This window comes from Vitis vinifera, chromosome 4, assembly GCF_030704535.1.
Source record: "Vitis vinifera cultivar Pinot Noir 40024 chromosome 4, ASM3070453v1".
Classification (NCBI taxonomy): Eukaryota; Viridiplantae; Streptophyta; class Magnoliopsida; order Vitales; family Vitaceae; genus Vitis; species Vitis vinifera.
In genome coordinates this window covers 25,161,833-25,182,584 of record NC_081808.1, presented here as the reverse complement: position 1 = coordinate 25,182,584, position 20,752 = coordinate 25,161,833, and the positions used below count along the sequence as shown (strand labels likewise).

The 20,752-nt window shown below is 30.6% G+C and overlaps 3 protein-coding genes across 4 annotated transcripts in view; 2 read left to right on the top strand and 1 right to left on the bottom strand.

The window, feature by feature from the left end:
* Positions 1-4,404: 4,404 nt before the first annotated feature.
* On the bottom strand, positions 4,405-5,772 carry LOC100255135 (UDP-glucosyltransferase 29). The gene has a single exon (XM_002264735.3). The coding sequence runs from the start codon at positions 5,770-5,772 to the stop codon at positions 4,405-4,407; it is 1,368 nt and encodes a 455-aa protein (XP_002264771.2).
* A 6,072-nt stretch (positions 5,773-11,844) lies between these two features.
* On the top strand, positions 11,845-14,333 carry LOC100249987 (gibberellin 20 oxidase 2-like). The gene is made up of 4 exons (XM_002264766.3): positions 11,845-11,867; positions 12,791-13,339; positions 13,446-13,770; positions 13,928-14,333. The coding sequence occupies exons 2-4, from the start codon at positions 12,804-12,806 to the stop codon at positions 14,192-14,194; spliced, it is 1,128 nt and encodes a 375-aa protein (XP_002264802.1). The 5' UTR covers positions 11,845-11,867; positions 12,791-12,803; the 3' UTR covers positions 14,195-14,333.
* Positions 14,334-16,431: 2,098 nt separating this feature from the next.
* The window catches only part of LOC100244854 (histone deacetylase-like), a 36,323-nt gene continuing 32,002 nt past the window's right edge, over positions 16,432-20,752 (top strand). Inside the window, exons 1-3 of one of the 2 annotated variants that reach the window (XM_002267480.4) lie at positions 16,432-16,558; positions 17,380-17,615; positions 20,570-20,644. In XM_002267480.4, the coding sequence (XP_002267516.1) occupies positions 16,522-16,558; positions 17,380-17,615; positions 20,570-20,644 (348 nt within the window). In that variant the 5' untranslated portion in view covers positions 16,432-16,521. Of the gene's footprint in view, positions 16,559-16,634; positions 17,047-17,379; positions 17,616-20,569; positions 20,645-20,752 lie in introns of those variants that run through there. The other variant, XM_019219555.2, reaches the window with a different exon arrangement.

The window sequence follows — 20,752 nt, the reverse complement described above, 5'->3', positions numbered from 1 at the left end:
GAAATCCTTCAATGTAGGTAGGGTTGTACACACTTGTACAGTTAGCACTTTTGGATTGTACAATTAGTGTAAATAACTTGTACAGTTATGCAATCCACCAAAGGGACGACCGAACAAGTGCATATGGGTGGGGCAACAATGTTTCCATTATCGTGGATAAGGGAAAAGGAGGAAAAACTTAACCCTCATTTCGGTTCCTACGCCTAAGTAATGTGGGGGAGCTAAAACAATGAACTAACATTGTACAAATAAAATAATATACGTGGAAGGAGTGTGTTGTCAACCCGATATGTGTGATGAATGTTCACGACGAGTGGAAAATGTTGATGACTAAGTTCTTCAAAATCACTTGAAATACCTTAAGATACACACCCTTGTACACCCTTGTACATTTAGTACATTGCCATTGTATACTTGGTGTAAAGGCCTTGTACAGTTGGAGCAATTCCACTTAAATACAATTGAAGGAGTACATATGGGCGGGTTAATCACATTCCAAAGAAATGGCTGAGTGAAAAAGGGGAAAATGAAACCCAATTTAGGTTCCTATGCAATATAAGTGTGCTACCACAAGGCATTTGAATGTGTACGAAGGGAAATGATGAATAACTGTAAGGGATGCCCCTCTAGCAAAAAAATAAGGAAATGAGCAACGAATTTTTTTCAAAAAAAGTTGAAATCCTTCAATATAGGTAGGGTTGTACACACTTGTACAGTTAGCACATTTGGATTGTACAATTAGTGTAAATGGCTTGTACAGTTATGCAATCCACCAAAGGGACGACCAAACAAGTGCATATGGGTGGGACAACAATGTTTCCATTCTCGTGGATAAGGGAAAATGAGGAAAAACTTAACCCTCATTTCGGTTCCTACGCATAAGTAATGTAGGGGAGCTAAAACAATGAACTAACATTGTACAAATAAAATAATATACGTGGAAGGAGTGTGTTGTCGACCGATATGTGTGAGGAATGTTCACGACGAGTGGAAAATCTTGATGACTAAGTTCTTCAAAATCACTTAAAATACCTTAAGATACACACCCTTGTACACCCTTGTACATTTAGTACATTGGCCTTGTACACTTGGAGCAATTCCACATAAATACAATTAAAGGAGTGCATATGGGCGGGTTAACCACATTCCAAAGAAATGGCTAAGTGAAAAAGGGGAAAATGAAACCCAATTTAGGTTCCTATGCAACATAAGTGTGCTACCACAAGGCATTTGAATGTGTACGAAGGGAAATGAGGAATAACTGTGAGGGATGCTCCTCTAGCAAAAAAATAAGGAAACGAGCAGCGAATTTTTTTCAAAAAAAGTTGAAATCCTTCAATATAGGTAGGGTTGTACACACTTGTACAATTAGCACATTTGGATTGTACAGTTAGTGTAAATGGCTTGTACAGTTATGCAATCCACCAAAGGGACGACCGAACAAGTGCATATGGGTGGGGCAACAATGTTTCCATTCTCGTGGATGAGGGAAAATGAGGAAAAAATGAACCCTCATTTCCGTTCATACGCATAAGTAATGTAGGGGAGATAAAACAATGAATTAACATGGTAGATATCAAATAAAATGCATGCAATGAGTATGTTGTCAACCAATAAGTGTGAGGAATGTCTCCCACGATTGGAAAAAGTAAATGAGCAAGTTCTTAAAAATCACTCGAAATCCCTTAAGATACACGCCCTTGTACACCCTTGTACAGTTGGTGTACATGCCTTGTACAGTTGGTGTAAATGCCTTGTATAGTTGCAGGAATTCGACCTACCTACAACTTAAAGAGTGCATATGGCCAGGTTAACCACATCCCAATGTCATGGCTGACTGAAAAGGGGGAAAATGAAACCCAATTTACTTTCCTATTCATCATAAGTGCGCTAACTAATCCCCACAGCTCACCGTCTCCACCATACCCATTTATTGCCTACACTATAAAGCCAACAACCAGATTATAAAGTGAAGAATTTTCAAACAGGTGAAATGCCATTTAATAGGAGATCTTTTCAAAAATATTCACTGTAAGTTTCTTCAATTTACTTACCTCATGCTTCATTCCTATGACCCAAGATGGATATGATCAAATCAAAATGTGAGAGAAAATAATTTACACCCACCGTCATTTGGATTTTGAAATGATGATGATGATAAAATAGATGCAAGGCTTTTCTGATTTCTAACTTGCTCACAACCCTCACCCGCCGAAGAAATCGGTAGGGGGACATTCACAGTGGCCATCCTCTTTGATCATGGTGTTTATAGAGAGAGATAAAGAGGTAGGAGGGTGGTGACCCTTTTTGCAGTCAGGTGACATGGCATTTCACATTTAACACAATTCTCCCTTTTAATTTACAGCAATCTGACTTGGAAATTTGAAGGGTATATAGGTCACTCAATATCTCATAGCCTTTCTATTAATTTTGTAACATATATGGAACATTTGTTAATTTTTGGGCCCAGCTGGGCCCAAAACACAATTCTCCCTTTTTTTTAGTCATTAAAAATCCATTTGTCTATTCCATTCCATCCCACTCTCTTAAAAACTTTTTATTATATTCTATCATCATCACTTGTTATTGAATGATAGGATAAAATTGATGGTAAAATTGGTGGAATAACATCCCAACTTTAAATAAACCATGTAACTTATCTCCACCTATTAGGGTCAAAAATCCATCAACTATCAACAAATGACATAAAAAAAAAAAAAGCAATTTAAAAAATACCATCAAAATTAAGAACAAAATAAAAACTATCGTTTAAAACAATGTTCTTTCAATTTTATGTTTTTTTTTATCATGTTTCGTAAAATATTATTATAATCTTAATTCTGGTTATTCTAGTATCTATAAATCATTTTTAAGTATTAATTCATTTTATATTAATTATTTTACTTTATTCATTTTTTATATTATTTTTGTTTTACTTTTTTTTTTGGTCTAATAAATTTTACGTAAATGTTTTATGGTTAGTTTTATTCCATAGGGTCTTATTGATTTTAATATTTTCTTTTATAAAACGAAAACCAATATTTTTAAATACTTTAATTATTTTTATTTTTTAGTGGAATTTATATTTTATATAGTTGTTTTATTTTCAGATTTTACTATGGAGAGAATAATGGATGAGCCAAAATCAATATTTTTTCAATTTTAGTTTATTTTAATATTTTAGCTTTATTTTTATTTTTCAATTTTTCTTTTTGTTCTATTTTATTGTTTCTCAATTATGAAATTTCGGGAGAAATTAATATCTTTTGTATTTTAATTTATTTTTATGTTTATTTTTATATAATTATTATCATATTTATATTTACTATATTTACGAAATGTTATTAAATTTTAATATCAATGGATAAAAATATGACATATTTAATAGTAAGCATTAATTTTCGTAGCAATATATAGGTGCTAAGTTATTATTTAATACTTGAAAATCAAAAGGTATTTTTTTCACTTGAAGTGAACCTTTTTCCATTATAATTATAATATAATGTTAATTTTTGTTGGACTTGGGTGGTGCCCAAGTTGGGCTGACTCAACATGATCTAACTAAATAAGAGATCAAGGAAACGGTTTGTGGGAGTTGGAATAGCCAAAAACTACCTAGAATTCATATATATATATATATATATATATATATATAGATAGAGAGAGAGAATTCAAAAAGAAAAGTTTTTTGAAAAATAAAATAAAAGTGAAAGACTTTTGTGTTATGAAACAGAGTGATTATCAATTTTAGTGTGGTTCCATTCACGACTTGGGGTGAAGTTAGATGGTGAAACAATTATTTTTTGAATTTTGGGCATTTCGAAAAGGTAATTCAAAGTTTTTCAATAATTTTGAAATTTTGTTAAATCTAGAAATAAAATAATTTTTTAAGAGATAGTTGGGATTTTTTTGAAGCACCCTTACCTATAATATATTTTAAATTTAAAACAAATGTAAAAAGTTTATGGATAAGTTTAGGGTATAGAGTGTCTAATAGTAATTTTTTCGATATATACCAAAAGGCACGGTTGATCTAGTAGTTGATGTCGCGTATACATTTTTAAGTTTCATTATTTGTATTTTAATATCATTTATTTATATATTCCCTCAACAACCTAAATCTTAATTTCCTTATTCAATTGTTCAAATTCAGAGTTGGAGGGTTATAACTATGTTGCTTTAACATAATTATCACTATGTTATTTTAGCATTTTCCTAAATTTTAAAGTGTCCTTGTATTACTTTGTAGAATCAAACTAGCCAGAGTCTCGAGAGAAGAAAATTCATAACAAAAAAAAAAAAAAAATGGACAGCTTTTCAGTTTTGGTATACTTTCCGAGTTCTCAAAATGGGGGATCTTAAACAAATATAGGCATGCTACAACCAAAATTACAAAGTTGGAAACTATGAATATGATGCCGCTGCCACATCTCGTTTACGGAGTCGCACCAGCTCCTCTGCTACCTCGGCTATCTCTTCATCTGCTTTCTTTCTCATGTTTTCACTCATCTCTCTCACTTTTCTCCTCACATTTTCCCCAGATTTCTCAACCACCACCTCTTTGATCACTCTTGCTATCTCTTCTCTCTCAAGCCTCCTATCCTCATTTCTCTTAACCTCCACACCCACACCAACAGCCTCCAACAGTTTAGCATTAAAGGGCTGATCAATTTGCATGGGAATGGCCACAATTGGAACACCGAACTTGATGCTTTCCATTATAGAACTCCATCCACAATGACTCACAAACCCCCCAATGCTAGTGTGTCCTAGAATTTTTTTCTGTGGAGCCCATCCTTCCACAACCATTCCTCTCTCTCCCACTCTTCTGATATACCCCTCTGGTAGTGCCTCTTCTGCATTGTTAATTTTGTTTCCCTGAAGAATCCTCACCACCCATATGAAGCTAACCCTGCTGAGCTCTAGCCCATGAGCTATCTCTTCCATCTCCTCTTTGGACATAAAATACTCACTGCCAAAGGAAACAAGTACAGCTGACAATTTGTCCTTCTTGTTAAGCCAATCAATGATTGCCGCATTCTCAAATTCCTCGGTGGAGTCCGCAACAAGTGGACCTACAGGAATAAGCTTCTTCTCAGATAAAGCAGAGATATAATCTATATATTTCCCCCCCATCTCCCTAAAAGTCTTGATCAAAATAACGTTAGAGGACTGTTTCAAGCATTCAGCTGCCCGTTCTTCATCTTTCATGTTATTTGCTCCAGAACCGGTCACACGGTTGAGCTCTGTAGTCCTCCGAAAATCCTGAAGATGGAAAATCTCGGGAAAAGGATATACAGTGCCGGGTCTTTTACCTAGATGGAGGATGATTGAGAGAACGGCAGCTCCTGTGCTGAAGAACAGAATCGCAGGAATATCCAGGGAAGAAGCTGCAGTTGGAGCCCATGGCTGGAGGATATCATATATAAGCAAATCTGGTTTTAGAGATTTAAGGATGTCGGCGAAGCTATGGTTTGCCGTATCAAAGGCCTTCTTGAGGGTGGGCATGAGATGGGGTGGGAGGCCATTGGTTGTGTGGTAGTGTGGAGGAAGGTCAGGCGAGGATGGAAGATGGAGTTCTACCAAGTGAATTGAACGAGAGTTTTCTTGGTTGAGTTTACCTTTGATGCAACCGAGATTAACAGGTGTAGAACAAAAATATATGTAGAAGTTTCTCCTTGAGAGCTTCTTAGCCAACTCCAGGAAGGGAGATATGTGACCATGAGCCAACCATGGAAGCATTACAACGCTGATAGTTCCGCCGTTTCTCATATCCATACCACAAAATTTTCTAATAAGAAAATTGTGGACAAAATTGTACGCTTAACTTATTTATCATGTTGGGCGAATTCTTCTTATAAATGACAAAAACACCATCTTAGTAATTTAATATTTAATTTTGGATCAAAGGAGATCTTCTCAATAAACATTAAATTTTTTTTTATGTTCTAAGTTTCATAAAAAATCTTCAAACTTTTAAAAATCTAAAAAATTTTTAGGAACTTGTTTGACAATAATTTTAAGCGTTTTTATCATTTATAGTACTTGAAAACAACATTTTCTAACGAGAAATATTTATGAGAAATCTTTCCATTGTCCAAATTTTTTGAGTATTTCAAGTGTCTATTGTGTGACTTTGTAAAACCCTATATATATAGTTTTCTTTAATTTTTGAAAATATTATTCCTAAATAAAAAATGATATTTAGGGATGTTTTGAAACATATTTGGATAGTTTTCACTGAAATATTATTCTTTAATTAAAAATTAATATTTAGGATCCTCACAACGCATATTTGGACATTTTTAAAAAAAGTGAATTGATATTTACCTTTCTCCTATTAAATTAATGGTTTTTATTTAGTTTGATAATTATATTTTAATCACCAAAATTCTTATTTCTTTATTTAAATTTAAAACAACTTTTCTTCTTTCACATGGGACAATGTGACATGTGTGTCATAATTTTCTTTGATAGAATTATTATCAATTGATTTTTTTTTTATTTCCTTACATTTATTTGGTATTGTGTAATTTTTTATAACACATGACAATTAATAAGTAGTTTAAATTTTTTACCACTCTATAATGGCCCCTTCGAAAATTGTTCATGAACACATTGGAATGTGTAAATATTGGCAATTTTTTATTATTTCATTTTATTTATTTGAAAGGTTAACATATATAATTTAAATTTGGTAATCAACAAATATAAGAAATTTTCTAAAAAGATTTGAAGTATTCTTTGTTATAAATTAAAGTTTGAAATCTCAATTTGGAAAGAAATCGGATTTTCTTTTAATCAAAAGTTTCCTTTTTCCTTTATTTTACTTTCCTTTCCTTTTTTATCTCATAAAATAGAAATTTATGATAAATTTATTTTAAATTAAAACTTTCTTAACCATAGAAGCATGATGAATAAAACTTGAATTTTGCAATTGTTACTTTTATTCAACATAGTGGCTGCATAGTTAGTTATTTGATTGGGAATATTATACCATTATGCACATGATGCCAACTAATATACCTTTTTTTTTCTTTTTTAATAATAAAGTTTAGTTATTATTATTATTATTATTAAAAAAAACTCTTTATTTATCTATTTAATTATTTATTTCTTAGATTAAAACATTTTCCTTTATCATTTAGTAGTATGTTGGTTTCAACGCACTTCATTTTAATTATTTATTATCCTAAACATGTGTAAAAGTATTTTTAGGTAATGTAAGGTAAACATTATTCCATAAACGAAAATTATTTCCCCTAAAATACATTTCCCATGAAAATGACTTTTCTAGATTTTCTTTTCGTTCATGTAAATAATGCATGTTTTTCATCTATTATAAATTGCGTATATGACATGGGAATAAAATATCGGGGGAATTATGCTTTAGGGAGTCTATTTGTTGATAATGGGCTAAAAGTCTTTATAACTTAGATAATTGATAAATATATATATATATATATATATATATATATATATATATATATATATATATATATATATAAAATATCAAGATACCAAAATACCTATTAGAATAGTCATCTCACCTAATATATAAAATGGAAAGTAATTATGGGGAGAATTTGTGGTCCATGTACCAAAATTAAATTTTTAACTATTGGATTTACATATTTAATCATTACCATTGATTTGAATCGGAAAACACTTGCTACTGTTTTCTTATTGGAGGATTGAATTCTAGAGGATACAAATTTAGTAATAATTAAGTAATAATATAAAATATTATTAAAATATATAATTTATAATAAATAAAGATAATGTACTACCTAATTTTGTCTTCATTTTTATTTTTATATCAATATTATTTAAAAATATATAATAATAGTTTTTAGTTTTTTATCAACCATTTAATAAAAAATTAATTCTTATGAATTAAGGAAGTTGGGTTTATTTTCAATTCCAATTTTCTTATATTAAATAACTAAAATTTAAGAAGAATCAATTTCAATATCCATCAATTAAAATTGCATTTTGATTTAATGTAATTCTCATAAATAAATTGAAGTACATTTTTTAATGTAATTTCACAATAAAATAATTTAACAACGAGAATCTTTATTTTATAAACTGGATAAATATGAAATAAAAAATTTATAAAATTTTTAAAAAGTATGTGAGTAAAGGGCAAGGTAAATAAAGAGAGAGAGAAAGAAAGTGAAGGAGAGAATGAAAGAGGTGAGGGTGGTTGATTAGTTTTCTCAATTTAATGGTCAAGGGTATTTTGGAGATTTTTGAAAAATAATATCCTTCACCCCAATTTTTACCCTATCATTAGGTTTTGAGTTCAAATATAGGTGATAAGAGGATCTTGGACCAATTACTAGTCCCAACTAACATTAAAGCACAATTCCCCTATATAAAGAAAAAATAAGTTTTGTTTTAAAAACATTTTTTAAAATTAAAATAATTAAAATCTCAATAGAAAAATTTTCATCATTTGGTATTGGTAAATTTTATATCAAAATCTTAATATTTTTAAAACAATTTTCTTAATATATAAAATTTACAATTTTTAAATAAATAATATAAATGGATTATGAAACTTTTTATTCAATAATTATCTATAATATAATAAGTGTTATTATTAATTCACTGTTATTCAATTAAATATAAAAGTTTAAAATATTTAAATATCTCAAAATGAATAAAAATCACCATTATAGTTATAAAAAGTAAAATGTTTCATGTAATATTTTTTTTTTAAAAAGTAATTTATTTCATTGAAGAAATGAAAGATAGGTTAGAATAATAACAAAAAAAATAATAATAATAAATATAAGTATTAAATACATTTTATTTATTTTCTCAAAACCATTTTATTTATTTTTTCAAAATACACTGAAATATGATTTAAAATACTTCAAATTTGTTATTAAGGAAAAAAAAACCTGATTTGTGGGAGAGTTCTAAACAAATCCTAAGTATCCTTCATCTCAATTCTAAATCTGAAATGGAAAAAAACTCTGCAATGATCCCCTACCATAATCAAACTTCTCTCCATACATATTATAAATAAACCAAAATCAATGATTAAGAGGTTTCCCACAAATATTAACATTTTTCTTTATAGTTTCTTGAGTGCAGTTTCATGATTGAAGTTATAAACATACAAATTTCCATTAAGTTATGAAACGATTAAATTTTCATTTAAGTTGACTATTAGTATGGAAAAGATTAAATTTTGAATTACTTTTTAGATTTATGATGGTAATTTTATGAATGACTTTGGTTACATTAAGTAATTAAAACTCTAATTAAATGAAAAGATTAAATTATCATTTAAGATGATTATTAGTATTAAAAAAATTAAATTGTAAATTACCTTTTAGGTTTGAGATGATAATTTAGGATAACTCATACTTCTATATATATGTATATATAGGATCCTACACATCTCATTACCTTAAAAACCATATTTGATAAAGAAAAAATAGCAATCTTAATTTTCTTATTTGGTTGGCCACAAGAGAACGATAATATTAATTTAACTAAATGAAAAGGTTGAATTCCTATTGTGAAACCAAAGTTTGGTTAATCTTGGTTTTGATGATAACAAAACAAGGTTTAGAATTAATAATTATATTTCAAGTGTAATTGGGCAAAATGATTTCTAAAGTGGCAATCACAAAGACAAATTAAACCAATGAGAAATCATGAAGAAGAAGACCACCTCAAAGAGAAGTGTTTTTCAAGACCCAAACTTCATAAGATCTATTTGTGAGGTTGTTGGTGCACTAGGATTTTCATGCATTACATTCTTTAGTTATGCACTAAAATAATCCAAAAGTTATTTTGTTTTAAATATTTTAAAATTTGATGATTTCATGTTTTTAACTAAAACCTTGTGTCAAATGTTTTTCAAACTTGTTTAAAAAGTTTTAAGTTGAAAAAGTTGGTTATTGAGCCAAAAACGGCTCAACCGGTTGAATCGGATGAGGAACCGGTTGACCCCCAACTCAACCGGTCTAGGAGTAGGTCGACCCCCAGTTCAACTGGTCAATGGTGTGAACAGTAACCGATCGACCCCCAACTCAAACGGTCGAGGGGTGCAAAATACTTTCTCTCTTTTCTAGAATGGTTGTTCAACCGGATGAGGAACCAGTCGACCCACACTTCAACCGGTCGAGGTTCGGTCGAGGTCGAGTCAAGGTCCAATGGTTACCTGCCAAGCATTAAATGCTAACAACTAGTCAACCGATCGACTCCCAGCTCGACCGGTCGAACCCCCAACGACTAGTTTAGTTTTTTTCCTCTATAAAAAAAACTCCAAATCTTCATTGTTTATGAGTTTAACCTTCCCAAACCTTTCTTAAATATATTTGAGCCTTGGAAGTGTGTTTTTTAGTGCACCATTATTCAAAAACTTGCATATCATTAGTGCACCATTCAATCATAGTTTTCTTGTATTACTTGAGCCTAAAGTTTTGTACTAGGATTTTGTGAAATTATTTGTATATTTTTGAGAGGAAGAATCTAAGTGTGATGTCTCACTTAGGGATTCTCAAGTGTGGGGTATCACTTGAGAGGTTGTTCAAGAGTAGGGTATCTCTTGAGGATTGTAAAGGGTATTTTGAGTCAAAAGTCCAAGAAGGTGTAGATTGGAACCATAATCCAATTGTATTGCTTGAAGGCTTGGTTTGAAAGCCTTGAATTAGTGGAACCTCAAGTTTGGAATTGAAGCTAAAGGAAAGTGGATGTAGGTCAGGTTGCGCCGAACCACTATAAAATCTTGTGTTTACATTCTCTCTTTCCTATTTTTTTTTATTTTATATGCAATTGTCTTTATATTGTTTCATTATATACTTGCACATATTTGTCTCTTATATTCACATAGTTTAAATTTTCAAAAAAAAAATCATCACCTTATTCACCACCTCCCCTCCCCCCCCTTCCCCCTTCCCCCTTCCCCCTTCTAGGGCTAAGTATCCTTAATCTCAATTCTAAATCTGAAATGGAAAAAAACTCTGCAATGATCTCCTACCATAATCAAACTTCTCTCCATACATATTATAAATAAACCAAAATCAATGGTTAAGAGGTTTCCCACAAATATTAACATTTTTCTTTATAGTTTCTTGAGTGCAGTTTCATGATTAAAGTTATGAACATACAAATTTCCATTAAGTTATGAAAAGATTAAATTTTCATTTAAGTTGACTATTAGTATGGAAAAGATTAAATTTTGAATTACTTTTTAGATTTATGATGGTAATTTTATGAATGACTTTGGTTACATTAAGTAATTAAAACTCTACTTAAATGAAAAGATTAAATTATCATTTAAGATGATTATTAGTATTAAAAAGATTAAATTTTAAATTACCTTTTTAGGTTTGAGATGATAATTTAGGATAACTCATACTTCTATATATATATATGTATATATAGGATCCTACACATCCCATTACCTTAAAAACCATATTTAATAAAGAAAAAAGAGCAATAATCTTAATTTTCTTATTTGGTTGCCATAAGAGAATGAGAATTATTTAAAATTTTTATAATAAGGAAAAGGTGAAAATAATTTTTTTTCCTTCAACATTTCCCACTTTAAAAGGAAATATGCTTTTTCAATAATTATCCCCACTCCTAAAAGATATTATTTTCTGTCTCTTTAATTCTATATGCCCATTAAAGAATAGTCTAATGATCATTTCTTTATTTTTAATTTTTATTTTATTTTTTTGGTTTATTTTTCCAACTTTGGTGCATAAGGAGGTATTTTAAATTTCTTTACTTCTTTTGGTTTATTTTTCCAACTTCGGTGCATAAGGACGTGTATAAATAGCTGAAACCCATTGGAACGGCTGCAAAGCAAGAGAAGGTTGATTTACTCTGAGAAGGTGATTTCTTTGAATAGTTAGATTATCTATTCATGTTATTATTTTTTGATTTCTAGAGTTTAGCTCATGACTAGTGACTAAATTTTATTTTCAATTTTGTTTGTTGATGATTCAACATTTTTATCTTGTGATTTCAGTAACATGTAATTTTATGTCTTTCTTATATGTTTAAGAGCTTGTTTGATAGTTTTTTTAGATTAAAAAAAAAACAGTATTTTTAGTACTAAAAATAACTTTTTTTGATAAAAAATTTTAAGTGTTAAAAGCGTTCGAGGTGCTTTTTATAATCACTACTAAACGGATTCTAAATGACATTACAAATGTCATTGATTGTAAAAGTGTGATAAAAATATTTATTCCCTTTTCCTTGTTTTTTTTTTTTTACTTTTATTTTTTTATTTTAATAAAAGATATGATAATTCTAATTATAATGTATTATTTAATTTTTACTTTCTTCTCATTTTTATTAATCGATAATACAAATGTGTTATATATATTTTGAAGGACAAATATAATTTTTGAAAGTTTGTCTAAGTAAAATTTTTGTCTTTGAAGAAGTGGTTGATCCATACTTTTTCTTCTTAAATATAATGCAAAATTTAATTTTTAAAAACTGTTTTTTCTTCTTTTAACTTAAAAATAGTTTTTTAAAAACAAGTTTCAGAAAACAACTCTCACATCTTCTATAAAAATTATTTTCTATTTTATTTTGTTTTTAAAATTATTTTCAATTAAACAATGTTATAAATTTTTAAAAATAATTTTTTATTTTTAAAAATAAAAAAACTGTTTTTAAATCACTAAGGCAAAGTCATGATAACTACTATTGAATTAAACCAACCAACCACATTCTCCTTGCATCCATTTTATTTTGTTATCCTGTTTTGTAGCTTTAACTCTATTTATCGGTATCCCATTAGCAGTTTCTTATAATCAATGGCATCAAGAACCTCAACTGTTGTCATGGCTCCCCCATCGGAGGAGAAGCATGACGTTGGATTTTTAGTTTTTGACCCAAAGAAGATGGCAAAACAAGAGCTTCCCAAACAGTTCATTTGGCCAAATGAAGATTTAGTTGAGGCCAAGGAAGAGCTTAATGAACCCTTGGTAGACATGGAGGGATTCTTGAAAGGTGATGAGGTTGCAACTGCCCATGCTGCCGAGCTTGTTCGACAAGCTTGCGTAACCCACGGCTTCTTCCAAGTTATCAACCATGGGGTTAACCCAGATATTCTCCGTGCTACAGAGGTTGGATTGGATCCTTACTTCAATCTACCCATGAGCAGGAAGCTCAGCATGCATAAGAAGGTTGATGAGTTATGCGGATACTGTGGTGCCCATTCTGATCGGTTTGCTGCTAAGTTGACATGGAAGGAGATGCTCACTTTTGAATACCATTTTAAGGGTGATACTGACTCTGAGGTAGCTGACTACTTCAAAAATGTGGTAGGTGAAGATTTTGAGGAGACAGGGTAAGAATACAATGTCACATACATGAGTCGACATTTTTATACCTATCTATATATATATATGAAACTTAAAAGTGACTTATCATAATTTATTTTGCATTTTGTACAGGTGGGTTTTCCAAAGATTCTGTGAAGCCATGAAGGATTTATCTCTAAAGATTTTTAAACTCTTGGCAATAAGCTTGAACTTAGAAGATACTTCATACTGTGAGAAATTTTTTGAGGATGGTTTTGCAGTCTTGAGATGTAACTACTATCCAGTTTGCCCGGAATCTGGCCTTACCTTTGGCACTGGCCCTCATTGTGACCCGACCTCTTTAACAATACTTCATCAAGATCAAGTTGGAGGGCTTGAAGTATTTTCAAATGAAAAATGGTATTATGTCAAGCCTCAGCCTGGTGCTCTTGTGATTAACATCGGTGACACCCTCATGGTAGGTCATCTTCTTGTTTTCTCTATTATTCCTCAATTAAAGATCCTATAGCTAACAAAATCACTACTTTTGCTATGTGTGTACATGATGATCAGTAATTAAAATGTAGTGGCATATATTTACATATATATTGTTTCTTTGTTTCATGTGTACGCAGGCATTAACCAATGGAATATACAAGAGTTGTTTGCACAGGGCTGCGGCAAAAAATGACAGAGACAGGATATCATTCGCTTACTTTATTAGCCCAAGGCAGGACAAGCTGGTTTCACCCATAAAAGATCTTATTGCTAGAGAAGGCTCAAAGAAATACCCTGATTTCAAATGGGAACAACTTTTAGACTTCACCCAAGTCCATGATCGCACTGATGATACTACCATCAAACGCTTCGTGGAATTCCTTGAGTCATCGGAAACTAAATAAATTTCTTTGCCTATGCTCTTGGTTGTTGATCCTTTCGATGCAGACTATCTCAATAAGACCCCTATGGTTGCATTTCATGTGATATTCCCCTAATAAAAACGTTATGATATAAAGGTCAACTATATCATCTTGTTTCCTACTTTCATGGGCTAACAATCTCTCTGTGGGTGTGTTTATTCGTGTGTTTACCACAATGGGCAAATGTGAATGCAAAAGGGCCATTTGAGCTCGATGGGTAATGTGCAAAACACCCTATAAATTGAGGGGATAAAGTATAATAAACCCTATATAAAATATTAATTTCATAAAAATAAACTATAAATATTTATAATATTTATTTACTTATAAATTCTATTTATTTTGAATAAAATTTAAAATTTTAAAAAACAAAATGAAAAAATTGGAAAAAATATTAAAAATTAAACGGGGCAAAGTGGGGCGGATATGAGAATTTTCTCTATCTAGTTCGACCAATTATTTTATTTTATTTTTAGGTGGGAATGAGAATAAATATAAATAAACGAGATGGGGTGAGCCGTCCCAAACCCACCCTCTTGCTATCCCTAGGTGATATGACTATGTAAAATAGAGTTTGATTTGGTTACCATTCTACAAATATCTTTAATTTTATTAAAGCTGGTGTGGGTATTATAGGGTTACATGTCCTCCCATCCAATTATATACCAATTATTGGGATGACCTCAAAATAAATAGCGAGAATTACCATATAGGGCTAGCTACCCAAATAATATGTGTTTTTTTTTTAATTATTTTTATTTGTATGATGACTTATTAAAAGAAAAAAGAAATTTAGATATAATTTTATGTCTAATATTATATAGTTTATTTAATATGAAATAATTTAAATAAAACAAAAGTACTTTTATTATTTCAATAAATAATTTTAGATGGTTAAACCTAAAACTATTGAATAATATTAAAGTAGCCGGTATGATATTTCTTCATTTGAGAGTTATTAAATTATATTAGAATAATAAGTATGATTTTTCTTCATTTGGGTGGCATAATTTTTAAATTAATTGAACCTTTCGTATGGAGGATCATTAATTCGCTTGAGATGATAAGTGAAAATTTTTCATTGTATACATATTTGGAATAAACTAAAAGTTATAAGAGAAAAGATAAAAAAAATTAAATAATAAAATTTTTTGAATCTAATAAAATTTACCAATTTTTCTTGATTTTTTTTTGTAAAATAAAAATAATTTATCAAATGTATAAAATTATTTTAATAATAAAAATGAAAATAGTTTTTAAAAATATAGTTTTTAAAATATTTTAATAAAAATATTTGGTTTGATGTATAGATGATCTGACATTAATTACAAAATAACCCGTTTGATAATGCCTTTAGTTGAGGTACTTTTATCGAAAACATTTTCTTCTATAATGCTTTTGTGAAAACTAGAATATGAAAAAATGATTTTTAAAAGTGTTTAAAAAAATATTTGAAAATTCTAAAAATGTTTTTTTTTTATAAAAAAAATGCCTTCTAAGTATTTCTCTAAAAATAGTGTTTTTAATTTTTCATAAATATTTTTCAAAATACTATCAAACACTTTTTATTTTTTTACCTTAATTTTTTAATTAGGTATTTTTAGGGATATGAATACTTTTAGGGTTATTTGATAAAAAGAGCTATTGAAAAACTAATTTTGAAAATCTAATCCCTTTTGACAAAAATGCCCTCATTCTTTTTTGGTAAAAATAATCCTTTTAATTTCTTTAAAACTTATGTGTAAATATTTGAAACAGTTAAGGACATTTATGTAAAAAATTGATTACTTTTCGAACAAATGCTTTTAAAAAAACACATGCAATCAAACTACAAAAATAGTTTGAGTATTAGGAATATTACATATTCTACAATTTCATCATATAACAAGCCCGTTTAACAATGATTTTAGGAAACCCTTCTAATATTTTTAATATTTGAAAAAGTTTATCATTGAAGTGTTAAAAAGACATGAAATGTTTTCTAAACCACTACTAAACACACTCAATTTAGAAACGTTTTGATATTAATTTTGTAACATTTATATCTCGTGGGCCGTCGTCCGAATTTGCTAGTAAGATCACCAATTTAGTCAAGCGATATTCTAATCTGCTCCTTTTCAAATGGAGCGCAGAGGGATAAAAGTTGGGTATCTTTAATATCCCCAATTAATAAAAGAATAGAAAGTAAAAAAAATTAAGATGGACAATGAAAAGGATATATTCAAAGAAATTAAAAATCACTATCATACAATGAAGAGTATAACCAAAATTGGAGTACTGAGCAATGCCAAATCTTTGTGTGGCACACAATGCTGCTGCTCCAAAAAACTCTTCCGTCCTTCACAGGTCTGTGCACCTCTTTCCAGATGATCATTTCATGCCATATGTCTCTGTTAGTCGCTTGATTTATTCTAAATTCAATTCAATCTTTTTATCTCTTTCAAAATCACACCCAAAAGGAAAGAGAAATGAAAAATTTTGGGAGAGATAAGCATCTCTTCTAGTTCCATTTCTACCCCAGGTTTCTGTGGGTAGCTTCAAAGTTCTTTTTTCTAGTGAACAGGCTGAAGAATTAAACTCTTATTCCAAGTTGTGATGAAAAACATCATCAAATTTCAATAGATGCTCAAATATTTGAGTTAAAAACAGAGTGGGTGTTCCAATTTTTATTTTTTATTTTTTAATAAATCTTGTATTTTTTTGCAAGTCTAAACCAAAACCCAGAAGGAATGATTCAATTTTCACCGTTAATTGATTTGATTGGGATGCAGAAGAGGATGGAATTTTGGTTTTTTTTCAACTGGGGATGTATTTCCAAGACTTTAGCCTGTTGTGTGAGTTTCCAACTTTGATACATGTGTTTGTAATGCAGATTAGAAATCACAATATACCCTGAGAGCTTAATTATTTCTCAGCCATGCTGCATAACGTCTGTTAGATACAATTGATGCAGTGAAGCATTTCTCATTAGTTATGACCCACTAAATATGCTTGAGTAGGATCTCACATTGCCTGGTTTTGCCTCATTACGATCTTTATAGGTGTATCTTTGAAACTTGTATTGTCTCAGTTATACGTTCTAGGGTTTTGGGTTCAATTCATAGTGAAAATTGATGCTAGCTGATATTTATTTTTCAACAACAAAGGTCTCAATTCTGCTTGTGCAGGCAGTTTAGTGTTATTGGTGCAGCATAATGTGTGCAAGTTGAAGAATCATGGAAGATTTGGTTCAGACACCAAATTTTCTGGGGATGGATATTTCCGGAAGCATTTGAAATCAGGAAGGAGATACTTCTCCAAAAGCAGAGGGCCTTTTGTTTCTTGTTCCCTTGTACCTTCAACTAGTGAGCTAAGCGATGCACGGGTGATTTATTGTGTAGCTCCTGCCATGGGCCATAACCAGGTATATGGCTGAGTTGTTGACTTTCACAAGTAGTTGTTACTACAGTGGTCTTGAAATGCTAGTTAATATATTTTTCAGTAATTTCTCTTCTTTAATTTTGTGTGTGTATGAAACTTATTGACTCAAATTATTATGTTTTCTGCATTTTTTTACTGTTACAATTGCTTATATGCTTCAGTTTTGGTATCATATAAAATAATCATGCTAGTAGCTCGATAAGGTGTGAAAAACCAACAGTGGAGAGTTATTACATGGTGGGTTAGTCAATATGCTTTGACCAAAGGCTCAATCCTACAATACTAACATCACTAGGAAGCAAAAACTGACAGAAGTCCCCTTTGCATCCACTTGTTTAGGTTACCAAGTTTGGCCTGTGTAAGGTCAAGTCTAGCTAATTGGTGGTTTGTATTGAACCTCTAACAAATAGTCTATTTACTAGGCAAGTTGATATTACCTTGACTTGAAATTTTAGTCATATGAACTCAACATCATGGGGTTAACTCTTTGTTGATATCTTACATCAAATAGGGGAAGAAGTTCTTAGTACTATATATGTAATCAGTTCTTCTTAATCGTGTACACGCATTTTAAAACCTTGAGGGCCCAATGGGTTTAAAGCGGATAATATTTACATAGGAGGGAGCGAACCATTACAAAATGGTATCAGAGTAAATCCTCGATCCAAGTGTGTGACTTGTCTATTTGACCCCATTAGGGGTGTTTGTGGGCTAATGTGATATCCTACTTCAAATAAGGGAAGAAGTTCCTAACAATATATACATAGTGGTTTTCTCATAACCATGACATATAGATACGTTTTAAAGCCGTGAGGATCATGATACCTAAAGCATAAAATGTTTACATGGGAGGAAGAAATTTGCTATAGAATGGGATTAGACTTGATCCCTAACTCTAGTGTGAGACCTATTTGTTTGGTTCTACAAGGGGTGTTTGTTTGTTTGAGCAATCTTGCAATCCCGTGGGACATAATGAGATGTTGTGTTTGCATAAGAGGTGAATGTGGTATCTTAAATGGGAAAAGGAAAGAAATTCTTGACACTCAATATTTAGTGGGCTCCTTTTAATTATGTAGATTGTTGGGATAGAGTCATTCAAAGCATGACATGACGTAACAATAAAATGGAATTCATTAATATTTATATTATGATTTTGACTCTGACTCTTCTTTTTACTATCCTATATTTATTCATTATGTTGAACATTCAAGCTTGACATCTCTTGCATTGTACATAATTTGGGTGCATTAGGCGTCATGTAGAAGATCAAAGTCATAGGTTCCTTACAATATTGATGATTTGTTCATAGCTAGTTCATGGAATTAAGTAATCCATTTGAGGTTGTAGTGCACTACCTCTAATTGGAGAGATGATTAGTTTTGGTCATTGGGATGGGTTTTCCATGGCGAGTGCACTAGTGTGTATGATTATAAATTGGACAGGACATATGGTGAGTCATGACATTGGCTATTGGGTAATCATACACTCACCAAGTTACTATATTGTATAGACTTTTAACCTTGAGAGGATACTGAGCTTATGCTAAAATGTTCATGCTGAATTAGTGTACCATGCCCATCCAAACACAAGTTATTTTAGGGCTTCAAAGTTCATAAATAATGAATCCATGGAGGGATCCAAAATATGAGTTACTTAGTGTGCATGATAAACACATTTATGGTGACAAACTTGACAAATGAGAGAATGCTGATTTTTTTTCTTCTTGCTTGTCTGAAAGGTAAAGATCTCAGTCAATGGTACTGCTATTCTTGGTTTTATTTATATTTCAGGATTCTTTAGTACCAGGCCTTGCAGTAGTTTGCTATGTCTACATTTAGTAGGTTAGGGATACCAGTTAGTTCTCTCTCTCTCTCTCTCTCTCTCTCTCTCTCTCACTCTCTCTCTCACTCTCTCTCTCTTTCTCTTTCTCTCTCTTCTTTTCTTTTTCTTTTTATTTTTTGGCTGAGTGGATATTAAGTATTACTATACTACATAATTTGGATGAATGATGGAATTAATATTTTGGAAATTCAAGTTATCTCTTAGGTTTGTTGTTTCTAAAGTGTTTTCTTTTTATGATAGCACTGACAAGGTTCCCTTTGTTTTAAATGGGTTTTTTTTTTTTTTTTTTTTTTCTGGAATTTTTAATGAAAGCTTGTAAAAGTTTTGTACATTTCACACTAAAGAATACATGTGACTGTGATTTGATTTCTCATCTTTGAATTCACTCACCAGTTGTTTTTCTGCAGCATTTTTCTCTTCTCCTGCACAATGTAAGGAAATATTAAAGGCATGATTTTGTAATTTTGAAGTAGAAAACACTATCATATGCAATTTATTTTATTTTTATATATATATTTTTTAAATATGAAATTAGGCAAAATATCACCCTTCTAAATGATATGCGACCATGGACATCTACATCACAGTTTTGTAAAATTGAAAGATCTGGCCTGTTCTTTGCCAGATTTAGAGTATTGTTACATCCACTATCATGTGGTGAATGCTATGTCTCAACAGTCTACAGTTTTTGCTTATTTAAGCGTAGGAGAGACTCAAACTTGAGATCTCTACTTAACCATAGTTTTGATATCATGTTAAGTTACCAACTTTTCTAAAAGCTTAAGCTGTTAAGATATGGGCTGAAAATGTATATTGAACTAACAAAAGACATGAAATAACTTGAAAAGAAATATTTGAAAATATATCATCAGATTCAATTGTTAATTTTTATGGTTCTCTTGAAAGCCATGAAATTAACCATTTCATTGTTCCAAAACCTGGGTTCGTGACTTTGGTTCTTTATTTGGTTATTCTTTGACATTGTTTCATGGGAAATGTCTTTTTCTTTTTCTTGCGGCATTTCTATTATATTTTAAATTCATAATACTTAGACATATGCTTTTCATTGATGTTTGGCATTTTTATGGCTAACAGGAGTCACATCCGGAATCTAATTTTAGGGTTCCTGCAATTGTGAGTGCTCTGGAAAAGATGGAACTGTCACCAATGGTATTTAACATTTGACATTATCATCTTTACTGACTTCCTATGTTGATTTGAACATGTCTTGTTCTATGTAATTTTCATGCTTGCACCGTTTATTTATTCTTTTCCTTT